The sequence below is a fragment of the Stomoxys calcitrans genome, chromosome 2 (genome assembly GCF_963082655.1).
Source record: "Stomoxys calcitrans chromosome 2, idStoCalc2.1, whole genome shotgun sequence".
In the NCBI taxonomy this organism is placed as follows: domain Eukaryota; kingdom Metazoa; phylum Arthropoda; class Insecta; order Diptera; family Muscidae; genus Stomoxys; species Stomoxys calcitrans.
This window is the reverse complement of record NC_081553.1, coordinates 125,375,869-125,389,366: the sequence shown is the minus strand read 5'-3', so window position 1 is coordinate 125,389,366 and position 13,498 is coordinate 125,375,869. Positions and strand designations below refer to the sequence as shown.

General features: G+C 39.0%; 1 protein-coding gene across 3 annotated transcripts in view; it reads left to right on the top strand.

Annotated features, from left to right (window-relative positions):
* Positions 1-1,652, top strand: part of LOC106084472 (gelsolin) — a 134,045-nt gene extending 132,393 nt beyond the window's left edge. For all 3 annotated transcript variants that reach the window (XM_013248174.2, XM_013248175.2, XM_059364115.1), the window contains one exon: positions 1,084-1,652. In XM_013248174.2, coding sequence (XP_013103628.2) covers positions 1,084-1,158 — 75 coding nt within the window. In that variant the 3' untranslated portion in view covers positions 1,159-1,652. The remainder of the gene's footprint in view (positions 1-1,083) is intronic.
* Positions 1,653-13,498: the final 11,846 nt, after the last annotated feature.

Below are 13,498 nucleotides of genomic sequence, written 5' to 3'. Positions count from 1 at the left end.
TCTGTGCGGCTGATTAGGACGTGAAGGGTTGTTTTAGTGGACTTGCCCTTGCAAAAGTTAAAGGGTGATAAAAACTAATAAAAGGACGTATAGACAGACACACGGACTGAAACGAAATAAGTATGTTCGATACAAATGTATGGTTAACAGATATTGAAAGAAGCGTACCGGTAATGGCGTTGACTCGCTGTAGTGCAAAAAAAGTCTAAACATTAATATGGGTCTGACTAGCTTGACCTAAAGGGTGATTTTTTTGAGGTTAGGATTTTCATGCATTAGTATTTGACAGATCACGTGGGATTTCAGACATGGTGTGAATGAGAAAGATGCTCAGTATGCTTTGACATTTCATCATGAATAGACTTACTAATGAGCAACGCTTGCAAATCATTGAATTTTATTACCAAAATCAGTGTTCGGTTCGAAATGTGTTCATTCACCGTAACGTTGCGTCCAACAGCATCTTTGAAAAAATACGGTCCAATGATTCCACCAGCGTACAAACCACACCAAACAGTGCATTTTTCGGGATGCATGGGCAGTTCTTGAACGGCTTCTGGTTGCTCTTCACTCCAAATGCGGCAATTTTGCTTATTTACGTAGCCATTCAACCAGAAATGAGCCTCATCGCTGAACAAAATTTGTCGATAAAAAAGCGGATTTTCTGCCAACTTTTCTAGGGCCCATTCACTGAAAATGATTTGCAAGCGTTGCTCGTTAGTAAGTCTATTCATGATGAAATGTCAAAGCATACTGAGCATCTTTCTCTTTGACACCATGTCTGAAATCCCACGTGATCTGTCAAATACTAATGCATGAAAATCCTAACCTCAAAAAAATCACCCTTTATATGCGAGTACAAAATGACCAATATCTCATTGTGGTAAGTCTAACAAAGAAAGATAGGTGAAGGAAATTTATAACCTAAAACATATGTTGCACAAAACTGACTAAGGCACAACTTCTCATCATCATAGCTTCTTATCATATGTTAACGCTTTCAATATTTTCAAAGTAATTTGTAATCTTTTTTGGAATATTTTTCAAGAATTGTAATTAATTTTTGCATTTTCTTATACGCAGGATGTTCCATCGTATGAAGATGCCCGCAAGCAGGTGCTTGAAGACAATGACCGTCTCGATGACAATGATGTCTAAAACGGATGTTAATGATGCCAAAGTCCTAACCAAATTCGTCATGAAAGGACCAAAATTACCATTTCACAAAATGAACAATTTATTTAAACATACTCGTACTTTACTCCTATCCTATTTTCTGCTAATCTAGGCCAACATCACCATCAAATCTTTTCTTTGCTTTTATTAATTTGTTTAATGTTGTTTTTGACTTTCACACACACACACACACACACTCAAACAAACGATTCTTAATTGTTGTTGATGTTGTGATTCTCGTTTATACTCTCATTCATAATTTAACCAATATAAACACTTCACATATTTTCGAACCACACATTTTGCATAACTTATTTGCATTAAAAAAAAACTACGCATAAAAAGCAAATGCCAAATCAAAAACAGTAACCAATCTACGTATATTCCATATAACAAAATATTTTGTTTTATTATTTTTATATTATTTTATTAAGATTATAATAAAAAAATTAAAAAAAAGTTCGTTTGAAATTTAAGCATTTCACTTTTGTTTTAATTAGCTTTGTAGATGCTGTTGTGAATTTAAAATTGCTTTTTATTAATTTTAAATTCATCGAAGCCGGTTATTGGGAGTATGGATGTAATATATTTGCAAAATTTTCCGAGTGTGACTAAGTCACTGGTTATGACTATCTGTTAAACGGATGTGGGAGCTGGGACAAGACACTTAGCATGGGAAAGTGGCCGAATCTGAAGTACAGCTTTTCGCTAACATTTTTTTCGTCCATTTGGGTTGGTACTCTGTTCGTCTTTTCACATTACAAATTCCATATCAATCCCATGGCAGCCGGTTGTACGTACCGGATTGACCCAATGGAATCCTTCATCCGCAAGGGCTGCCACCTCGGTGTACCAAATACTGCTACAAAAAAAAACAAATTAAAAAAAAAAAACAAGTAAAACGTGCTAAGTTTGGCCTGGCCGAATCTTATATACCCTCCACCATGGATCGCATTTGTCGAGCTCTTGTTATGTTATTGGAACAATATCAAGTTATGGTTCCTTTCGGACCATAATACTGAATATTGGCTGAAGAAGTAAAATAGGGAGATCAGTTTATAGGGGAGCTTTATTAGGCTATAAGCCGATTTATGCTATTTTTGCCACGTATGTTAAAGGTCATGAGAGAAGCCGTTGTACAAAATTTCAGCTAAATCGGTTAATAATTGCGCCCTCTAGTGGCTCAAGAAGTCAAGTCCCCAGATCGGTTTATATGGTACCTATATCAGATTATGGGCCGATTTGAACCATTCTTAATACAGTTCTTGGAAGTTATGACAAAACACCTCATGCAATATTTTATCCAAATCGGAAGGGAATTCCTCCATGTAGAGTCTCAAGAAGTCAAGATCCCGTATTGGTTTATATGGCAGCTATATCAGGTTATGGACCGATTTGAACTATTCCTAGCACAGTTGTTGAAAGTTATAACAAAACACCTCATGCGAAATTTCAGCCAAATTGGATGAGAATTGCGAGCTCTATTGGCTCAAGAAGTCAAGTCCCCAGACAGGTTTATATGGTACCTATATCAGATTATGGGCCGATTTGAACCATTCTTAATACAGTTCTTGGAAGTTATCACAAAACACCTCATGCAATATTTCATCCAAATCGGAAAGGAATTCCTTCATGTAGAGTCTCAAGAAGTCAAGATCCCATATCGGTTTATATGGCATTTATGTCAGGTTATGGACCGATTTGAACTATTCCTTGCACAGTTGTTGAAAGTTATAACAAAACACCTCATGCGAAATTTCAGCCAAATTGGATGAAAATTGCGAGCTCTATTGGCTCAAGAAGTCAAGTCCCCTGACAGGTTTATATGGTTCCTATATCAGATTATGGGCCGATTTGAACCATTCTTAATACAGTTCTTGGAAGTTATGACAAAACACCTCATGCAATATTTTATCCAAATCGGAAGGGAATTCCTCCATGTAGAGTCTCAAGAAGTCAAGATCCCGTATTGGTTTATATGGCAGCTATATCAGGTTATGGACCGATTTGAACTATTCCTAGCACAGTTGTTGAAAGTTATAACAAAACATCTCATGCGAAATTTCAGCCAAATTGGATGAGAATTGCGAGCTCTATTGGCTCAAGAGGTCAAGATCCAAGATCGGTTTATATGACAGCTATACCAGATTATTAACCGATTTGAATCATACTTAACATAGCTATTGAAAGTGGTAGCAAAAAACTACGTGCAAAATTTCAAATCGGATGAGAATTGCGCCATTTGGGGGCTCAAGAAGTCAAGATCCCATATCGGTTATATGGCAGCTATATCATATCAGTTGTTGAACACCTCATGCTACATTTCAGCTAAATCGGATAATAATTGCGCCCTCTAGTGGCTCAAGAAGTCAAGTCCCCATACCGGTTTATATGGCAGCTATATCAGGTTATGGACCGATTTGAACTATTCTTAGCACAGTTGTTTGAAGTCAAAACACGTCGTGTAAAATTTCAGCCAAATCGGATAATAATCGCGCACTCTAGACGCTCAAGAAATTAATACCCCAGATAGGTTTATAAGACAGCTATATCAGGTTATGAACCGATTTCAACCATACTCAGCAAGGTTGGAAGTCATAATGAAACTCCTCATGCAAAATTTCAGCCAAATCGGATAAGAATTGTGCCCTCTAGCGGCTCAAGAAGTCAAGATCCCAGATCGGTTTATATGGCAGCTATATCAAAACATGGACCGATTTGGACCATTTACAATCCCAACCGACCTACACTAAGAAGAAGTATTTCTGCAAAATTTCAAGCGGCTGGCTTTACTCCTTCGAAAGTTAGCGTGCTTTCGACAGACAGACGGACGGACTGACCGACGGACGTCATTGCTAGATTGACTTAAAATGACATGACGATCAAGTATATATATACTTTAACGAATATATACGAATATTTCGAGGAGTTATACCTACCACCATCCTATGGTGGAGGGTAAAAAACTTTAAATTCACAAGTAAAAATGCATTAAGTTCGGCCGGGCCGAATTTTAGATACCCACCATATATGTAAACCCGGGTATATATGTAAACCACCTTTCATCAGAATACGGTGAAAAATACATAATTTATGCCCTAGCAGCTTTATCGAAATATGGTCCGATATGGACCAAATTCGACAGGGATATCGATAGGTCTATTAAGTACAAGTCATTGTTCAATTTTGTAGAACAAAATATTGGTCTTTTTGGTAGCCATATCCAAATATAGGCAGATCTGAACCATACAAGACAAGGATGTCGAAAAGCCTAACATAAGTCATATTGTCAAAATTCAGCGAAATCGGATTATAAAAGCACTTTTTATGGGGCCGAGACTTAAAATCGAGAGGTCGGTCTATATGGCATATTCAAATCTGAACCGATCTAGACCAAATTGAAGAAGGCTGTCGAAGGGCCTAACACAACTTCCTGTCTCAAATTTCGGGGAAAACTGACAATAAATGCGCATTTTATGGACCTAAAACATTATGTCGAGAGATCGGTCTATATGACAGCTATATCCAAATCTGAACCGATCTGAGCCAAATTTAAGAGGGCTGTCGAAAGGCCTAACACAACCCCCGATCCCTTTATTGTCGACATCGGACATTAAATGCGCCTTTTATGGGTCTAAAACCTTAAATCGAGAGATCGGTCTTTATGGCAGCTATATGCAAATCTTAATCGATCTATGCCATATTGCTGAAAGATGTAAAGGGGCCTAACACATCACACTATTCCAAATTCCAACAAAATCGGATAATAAATGTGGCTTTTATGGGCCTAAGTCCCTAAATCGGCGGATCGGTCTATATTGCCCATCTTCGAACTTAACCTGCTTATTGAGAAAAAAAGAATCTATTTAAAGATTCACCTCAATATCTCTATTTTTAAAGACTGTGCGTGATTTCAACAGCCAGACGGATAGACGGACATGGCTAGATCGTCTTAGATTTTTACGCTGATCAAGAATATATATACTTTGTAGGGTCGGAAATCGATATTTCGATGTGTTGCAAACGGAATGACAAAATGAATATACCCCCATCCATGAAATATGAAGGCAAGATTTTGTAACAAATGAATACACCCCCATCCATGAAATATGAAGGCAAGATTTTGCAACTCTGCGACTCTGAACAGGTGACGTGTGTCCCCATCTCACAATCCGATCTGAACCGATTTTAATGAAATTTCGCTCACGTATTGGGACATTAAATGAAACATCTCGTTCAATATTGTGTGAAGATCGGACCAAAATTCTGGCTTCTATAGCCTTAAAAGACCATATCCGATGGAAGATATATATAAGAGCTATATCTAAATTTGAACCGATTTTATGAAATTTTGCAAACGTATTGGGATGTGAAAAAAAACATCTCGTTCAAAATTTTTTAAAATCGGACCGAAATTGTGTCACTTACAGCCTTAAAAGGCCATATCGGATGAAATATATATGGGAGCTATATCGAAATATGGACCGATTTTGGAAAAAATTTGCACACATATTAAAACGTCCAAAATTACACTTTGAACCAAATTTGGTGAGAATTGTGGCTTCTACAGCTTAAAAAGGACATGTCGGATGAAAGATATATATGGGAGCTATATCTAAACCTGGACCAATTTTTTGCAAAATCAATATCGTTCATCCTTGGGCCAAAAAAGTGACTTAAGCAAAATTTTATGAAAATCGGACAAAAAATGCGACCTGTACCTTGATTACAAGAATACGTGGACAGACAGACATAGCTAAATCGAATCAGAAAGTGATTCTAAGCCGATCGGTATACTTATCGATGGGTCTCTAGCTATTCTCCTTCTTAGCGTTGCAAACAGATGCACAAAGTTATAATACCCTGTACCACAGTAGTGGTATAGTGGTATCTTATTAGCTAATTCTTACCTACGAACCGTGTTATCACTTACGAAAACTTACGGTAGGACTCTTCTTAAATGTTGGTAGGAAATTTCCGACCAACATTTAAGAAGAGTCCTACCAAACTCGATCAAAACCTTGTATGCAGAGTTGCATTTTTGCAACGCGATGCTCAAAAACAAAGCTTATCTCGCACATTTTGTTTCGGCCTTTAGGCGGACATGCGCCAAGAGGGTGCTACTCGCTCAACGCTTATAGGCGACTGATGGTATGCCTTGAGTGGTTATAAAATTTTTTGCCTTTTTGAGGGAATTGAAAACACACCCACTCCACTCAATACTCCAATCCAACCTTTCGTGCATTTGAAAACCTACTATTGACTGGATTTTCTTGTATCGCCTATCCGATTATCTCAGAAAACAGTTAGGTCTTGATACCATTTGTAGAGGTAATATACCATAGCGCAGAGGTTAGCTTGTTCGCTTATAACGCTGACTGCCTGGTTCGAGTCCAGGCGAGAACATCTGAACAAATTTTCAGCGGTGGTTATCCCCTCCTAATGCTGGCGACGTTTGTGAGGTACTGTACCATTTGGTATGGTAGCCATGTAAAAATTTCTCCACAAAGAGGTGCACTCATTCATATGTGAGAAGTTTGCCCCTGTTCCTTAATGGAATGTTAATGGGCAAATTTGCATTTGCATTCGGTCAGTAATTGCAAACTGTATTTTATTTAGTTACATCTGTTCATGAGTATAGAGACGGACATCACTCCATGGAATCAGGAAATGATTTTGAGGCGATCGATATACTAAACATTTGTTCTAGGAGAAGACTCCTCATTTGAGTTCAAACCACATTAATAGGGTGGGACATAAATAAGTTTCTACGAATAGCCCAACTTTAACATCCTTCTTTTGCAGAATGCTTCTAATATTCTTATGCTCCCAATATTCCTATTTTCTGGACACTACTAGTACATGAATTCCCTTTGTTGCTTAAGGTCCTGTTGATATCATCGTTTTGTTTATGACCTAACAACAACATATCAGCGGTATAATGCAATTCTGCCCACAATGTACCCAAGAGCCCTTGGTGATCATTTGTCCCTTTTGTTTACGAAACTCATGTAAAAATTACCACCCATGAGCTTCCGGCTATGTTGTGGAACACAAATGAGAATGTCATCAACCCGCCCATCAGTCGGTCGATGCAATCGACTTTTGAAACAATATGTGAGTGTGTGTGTGTGTTTTTGTTGTATGCATTTTGTTGGCACATTAGTCATATTCCCTCGGCTAACGAGGGTCTTAACCTGCAGACCGTGCCACGAGTGCCAGTGCTTGGGTTGACAACGCATCCAAAGTTGTCGCATGCAACGCAAAATATGGTAAACGTCCTTAACTTGACATATTATTTATGAGTGCAAAACACGTGATATAGCGACACTCACGTGTGTAAAATCTTTTGTGTGTGTGTGTGTACGGGAAAAAGCTCAAAACCGCACACACTCGTAATGTTGGCTTTCGTACCCATAACAAATATACACTTCATACACAAAGGAGGACGTTAAAAAGGACGAAGTGCATTATTGGTGTTATCCTTTAATAAACAAGTACGTATATTGCCAACAGTACATGAAATTAATTTACATTCAAAATATTTCTTGTTAGTCTGGGAATTTGCCAAAGACAAATTGGAGTTTTAAATGTTCGATGAGCAGTGAAAATCATTTGTATATCTTTATGTATAAGCTTAAGGGCATATCTAACACCGGTATTCACAAAACTTTATGTAGCTTTGAAATAGGTTTCCTGATAGATTTCATTTATAGAACTGCCAAATAAACCTATTTTGAGATTTCATTAAGTGTTCTGAATACTGCCGTTGATGTTTGTGACGGCTGAGTTGATAGTTGGAGCTTAAAAAACCTATCTCAATCCCAATTTTATTGATATCGCATGAAAAGAATACCTTGCGTGAACTTAAAAGGTTAAACCGAGTGTTTTTTCATGTGACCCCTTGAAAAGGGTGCATGGAAAAGTGGCCTTATGATACCTTACTTGGAGCTTCTGATATAAAATACCTTTTAAAATATATCGGAATCAGAAATTAGACCTTCAAAATATGAAAAAAGCCTTCACGACTCAAAGAGAAAATTACCTGGGTACTGCCAAACAAAAGGTTTTCTGGTTCGGTCAAAAATACTATTCTCCCCCTTTCAGCTGATTTTCTGTTGTTGTAGCAACCTTTTTTTGTGGGTATACTAAAAATTTATTATAGGGAACCCTCACAAAGTTTAATATGGGAATCGGATGACACCATTGTGAAGACGGGCGTTGCTCTGATGTAAGTTTCGTATTTGATTGGGTTTACGCCTTCAAATTTGAATCGGACAGCACCCAATAATATGTGAGAAGTTTGCCACGGTTCCTTAGTGGAATATTCATGGCCAAATTTGCGTTTGCATTATGCCTACAAACTCCTGAAAGAAATAAAGAACCCATACTCCATTACCACTAAGGAAACAAGGACATTGTGACACCAGCGGCAGATGTTATAGTTTATAATACTTATGCGCTATATTCGTTTACTCAACATCCCAGCAAAAAATTGTTCCTGCCTTGCAAGCATTACGAAAATATTCTAGCTTACTAATGCACATTAGGAGGTATTAGATGTGACGATATGTTCGGAAAATCTAATCGATGAAGTTCAGGACTGGAGGGTCTCCATGGAACACTCTTTCTCTGACCATCGCTACATTAGGTTTAGAATAGCACGGCTAGCGCCGAATCCGATAAGCTTTCGGAATAAGTTAAAAACCAACTGGACAAAATTCGGAAGGCTTCTCAGAAGAAGACTTGGGCAAGATAATTTAGATTGTCCAAGCATAGAAGACTGCACTGCTGGGGTCCTTCGAAGATAGTTGTCCTCTTCAGGAAAGGAAATCCGCCCAAGAAAAACCCTGGATGACCGGGGAGATTCGCAATATTGGGAAAGAGTTCCGCAGACTTTTTAACAGAGCACGTCGAAAAAAGGCGGAAGTTTATTGGGATGTGTATTACATTCGGCTCAAGGTATACAATAAGATTACCAGAGCAGCAAAACGTGCCTCCTGCGAACAGGTCGATAGCGTTAATGACGCCGCTAAGATAAAAAAGTTTCTCTCAAAAACCAATGTCCAAACTGAAACTTTAGTTGACGACATGGGAGTGATATTCCTGATGGAATATTTCCGGCGTTACTACAGAAAGAGGCAGACTATCTGGCGCCTCGTCTGGCAAACATTTTCACAGCTTGCCTACGACTTGCATATACTCCGAAAGCCTGGCAGGAGGTGGTGTTTATACCCAAATCCAGCAAGGCAAGTTATGCGACACCAAAGGCCTGCAGACCCATATGCCTTACGTCCTTTCTTGTCAAAACCATGGAACGTATTGTGGACACCATGATAAAGAGTATCATATCCAGTGAAGTGCTCAAATACAAACAGCATGACTATGTCGGTGGAGACTGCCCTGCAAGAGGTTGTGCATTAAATAGAAGAATCGTTCGATGCCAAAACGTACACACTGGCGGTATACATTGACATCGAGGGGGCTTTTAACAATGTGCGGAGCGACACACTGATCCAATCCTTAGACCAGTACCGGGTGGACCCGGTCCTTAGAGAATGGATAAACCATATGCTAAGGAACAGGTGGATAAATTGTGTGTCCCATGGCATAAATATAAGGGAGAAAGTGGCATAGGACACGCCACAGGGGGGAATTTTATCGCCACTCATATGGGTGACCACCATAAATGACCTATTACGGATGCTGACTGAGGAGGGATTTGAACCCGCCTGCTACGCAGACGATGTTATAATACTTCTAAGGGGTAAGGATCCGAATGAGCTATGCAGAAGGGCCGAAAGTGTCTTGCATATGACTGGGCTAGACCCAAAGAAGACTGAAATATGCCGGTTCATAAGGAAGACGAAGGTGGGCCAATTTAACCCACTACGTTTCCTCAATAAGGCGATTTCGATATCTGACAAGGTCAAATATTAAGGTGTGATCTTGGCATTATGTAGACGGGCCGCAGGCTCGTAATGGGGCCTGAATCCTAGGATAGTCGACTGTCTCTACAGGAGCGTGATTAGACCAATACTGGTGAACTGCTATGGAGAAAAAGCGCAACATAAAGACCATACATCAGGTTCAGAGGACATGTTGTCTTGGCATAGGTGGAGCGATGAGGACCAAGCCCACTAGGGCACTGGAGACCATTCTAGATATCCGACCCATTGACATACAGATTTCGACGACGGCGACGATTGCGCATGCAATATTGTGGAATAGCGAAACGGTCGGTAGGACGGCGAAAATCCTATGGGGAGACCGTAAGAAGACGAGGCTATTACTGAAAGGAAGCAAGAAGGAGGTCAGTATAGCTATTGGTATCATACCGGTACACATAGGACTACGAGCTCACTTATGTAAAATTGGTGCGGCAAGTGATAGCATGTATAGGGCATGCGGGAAAGATGATGAGACGTTGGACCATTTCCTTTGTCATTGCCCGGCTTTCGCGTTCAACAGATACCGGCTCTTAGGTGGAGACACAATATCAGACATAAACCAACTTAGGGAAGTAGAATTGAAAACAATTAAGGATTTTGTGAGTAGCACGGAGTTCCTAACTTAAAATTTTCTTTTTATACCCACCACCGAAGGATGGGGTATATTCATTTTGTCATTCCGTTTGCAACACATCGAAATATCCATTTCCGACCCTATAAAGTATATATATTCTTGATCAGCGTAAAAATCTAAGACGATCTAGACATGTCCGCCCGTCTGTCTGTTGAAATCACGCTACAGTCTTTAACAACAAAGTTATAAGGATGGGCTATGTCGGACTATATCTTGATATAGCCCCCATATAGACCGATCCGCCGATTTAGGGTCTTAGGCCCATAAAAGCCACATTTATTGTGAACAGTGAGTTGTGTTAGGGACAGTGAGTTGTGTTAGGCCCTTCGACATCCTTCTTCAATGTGGCTTAGATCTGTCCAGATATGGATATAGCTGCTACATAGACCGTTCTCTCGATTGAAGGTTTTGGGCCCATAAAAGGCGCATTTATTATCCGATGTCGCCGAAATTTGGAACAGTGAGTTAAGTTAAGTCCCTCGCCATACTTCTGCATTATGGCACAGATCGGTCCAGATTTGGATATAGCTGCCATATAGACTGATCTCTCGATTTAAGGTTTTGCGGCCATAAAAGGCGCATTTATTGTCCGATTTCGCCGAAATTTGGAACAGTGAGTTAAGTTAAGACCCTCGCCATACTTCTGCAATATGGCACAGATCGGTCCAGATTTGGATATAGCTGCCATATAGACTGATCTCTCGATTTAAGGTTTTGCGGCCATAAAAGGCGCATTTATTGTCCGATTTCGCCGAAATTTGGGACAGTGAGTTGTGTTAGGTCCTTCGATATCCTTCTTCAATTTGGCCCCAATCGATTTAGATTTGGATATAGCTGCCATATAGACCGATCTCTCGATTTAAGGTTTTGGACCTATAAAAGGCGCATTATTGTCCGATGTTGCCGAAATTTGGGACAGTGAGTTGTGTTAGGCCCTTCAGACCGGTCCAGATTTGGATAGAGCTGCCATATAGACCGATCTCTCGATTTAAGGTTTTGGGGCATAAGGTATGTATTTTTCACCGAATTTTGACGAAAGGTGGTTTACATATATACCAGATGTGGAACTTAACGCCTTTTTACTTGTTTATAGAGAGATTGGGCTAAAGGGTGCTTTATCAAGATATTGACCATATTAGAACGTTCTTATTCTTAGAACTTTCCATATTATTTGTATAGGCTGATGAACAGACATGGGTATATCGTATAGGAATATAACGACAATCTACGAGTACTATGTATATTTTGTAGGATTGAAAATATTTGGTACCATTTAGTCGGGTTTGGAGGGATTTTTCTTAAATTTTGGTAGGAAGTTGTTTTCGTAAGTGGCAACACTGATACGATAATTTTTCTACACATAGTTCGGCATGCACTTCAAACGCAATTTTTGTTGCTATAAGAAATGCATTGACGTACCCTAAGTGGAAACAAAATTACATATGTTAAAAAATTCTACATTTATGCGAAACGTTATACAATGTCAACAAAAATTCTATCTCAACCAGATGCGTACAACACACTGCCACAAAAACAACAATAAACTAGAATCTCCCATTCCCCGTACCTCGAGCCTATATTTTTGCAAAGAGTAGTCTAAATGTTTTTCTTCTTCCGTCGTTAAGCACTTAAGATTCAGAGACGACGCCATCAAACCTTAAGTTGCTGGTTGAAGCCGCTTCTGCAGGGGAAATAAGTTAGGTTAGGTTTAAGTGGCAGTCTGCCATCAGACTCACTTGGCGTTTTCGTCCATTGGGATACTACAGGAATAGAAGATGAAGATGCCTTCTAGTTCCTACCGTTGAACCATCTAGATAGCTTTAAAAAGTCCAGACTGCCACTTACAGACTTTGAACCCTCACGTTCTCACTTTACTGGCGGACACGTTAATGTCTGCGTCACTGTGGCCCCGCTTGTATTCAGATGTGAATAATAATCGATAACGTCTCTAATGCCGGCGACATCGATATCAATATAAGTCGACGAGGTAGTGTGTTCGAGATGCAGATGTTGTTCGAGTTGGTATTCGAGATAATACATACTTATCTCTCCATATGAATATATATTTTTTGATTCCCAAAGAAGACTTAAGGAGCTACTAGAACGCACGTACTTGTCTTATAACATGTCAAAAATTTAGCACATGTAGTACATGTCTTGTGATACAAATGAAGCTAACATGTGAAAATCATTTTTGGGTGGCCTATAACAGATACTCCTTCGCTTCGTTCCATTATGGTACACATTGATTCACCTTAGAATAAAGACAACATATGCACTTTGCTCTCAATTGCAGTTTTGGACCCTGAAAGTTCCTAGTTTATTTTTTTCTTCGATGAGTTTCGTAACAATTAGTTTTAGTAGAATTTCACATATTTTTTTCTACGATACAGCCCTCAAACTCCCAACTTGCTCGCCAAATTCAATGCGGATTTTACTTTTATTTAGAATGCCGTTGTTACTTTCAAAAGAAAATAATCATCATCATCATATCAAGTACTTTCACTTTTTTTTTATATATTAAAATAATGTCTTCGAAAACTAATTTGCATGGACGTACAGAACATTTTATATGACGTTTCCTTCGAATTTTCCGCAATTCATGGATATCGTGTTCATTTCAATTATTGTTATTGTTATTCTTTGTTCCAATGCAAAAATGCTCAATTATAAGGAATACATTTCGCTTCGCCATTTACCTGTTCAAACCAAACAAAGCTTTAGAATATGCCATTCA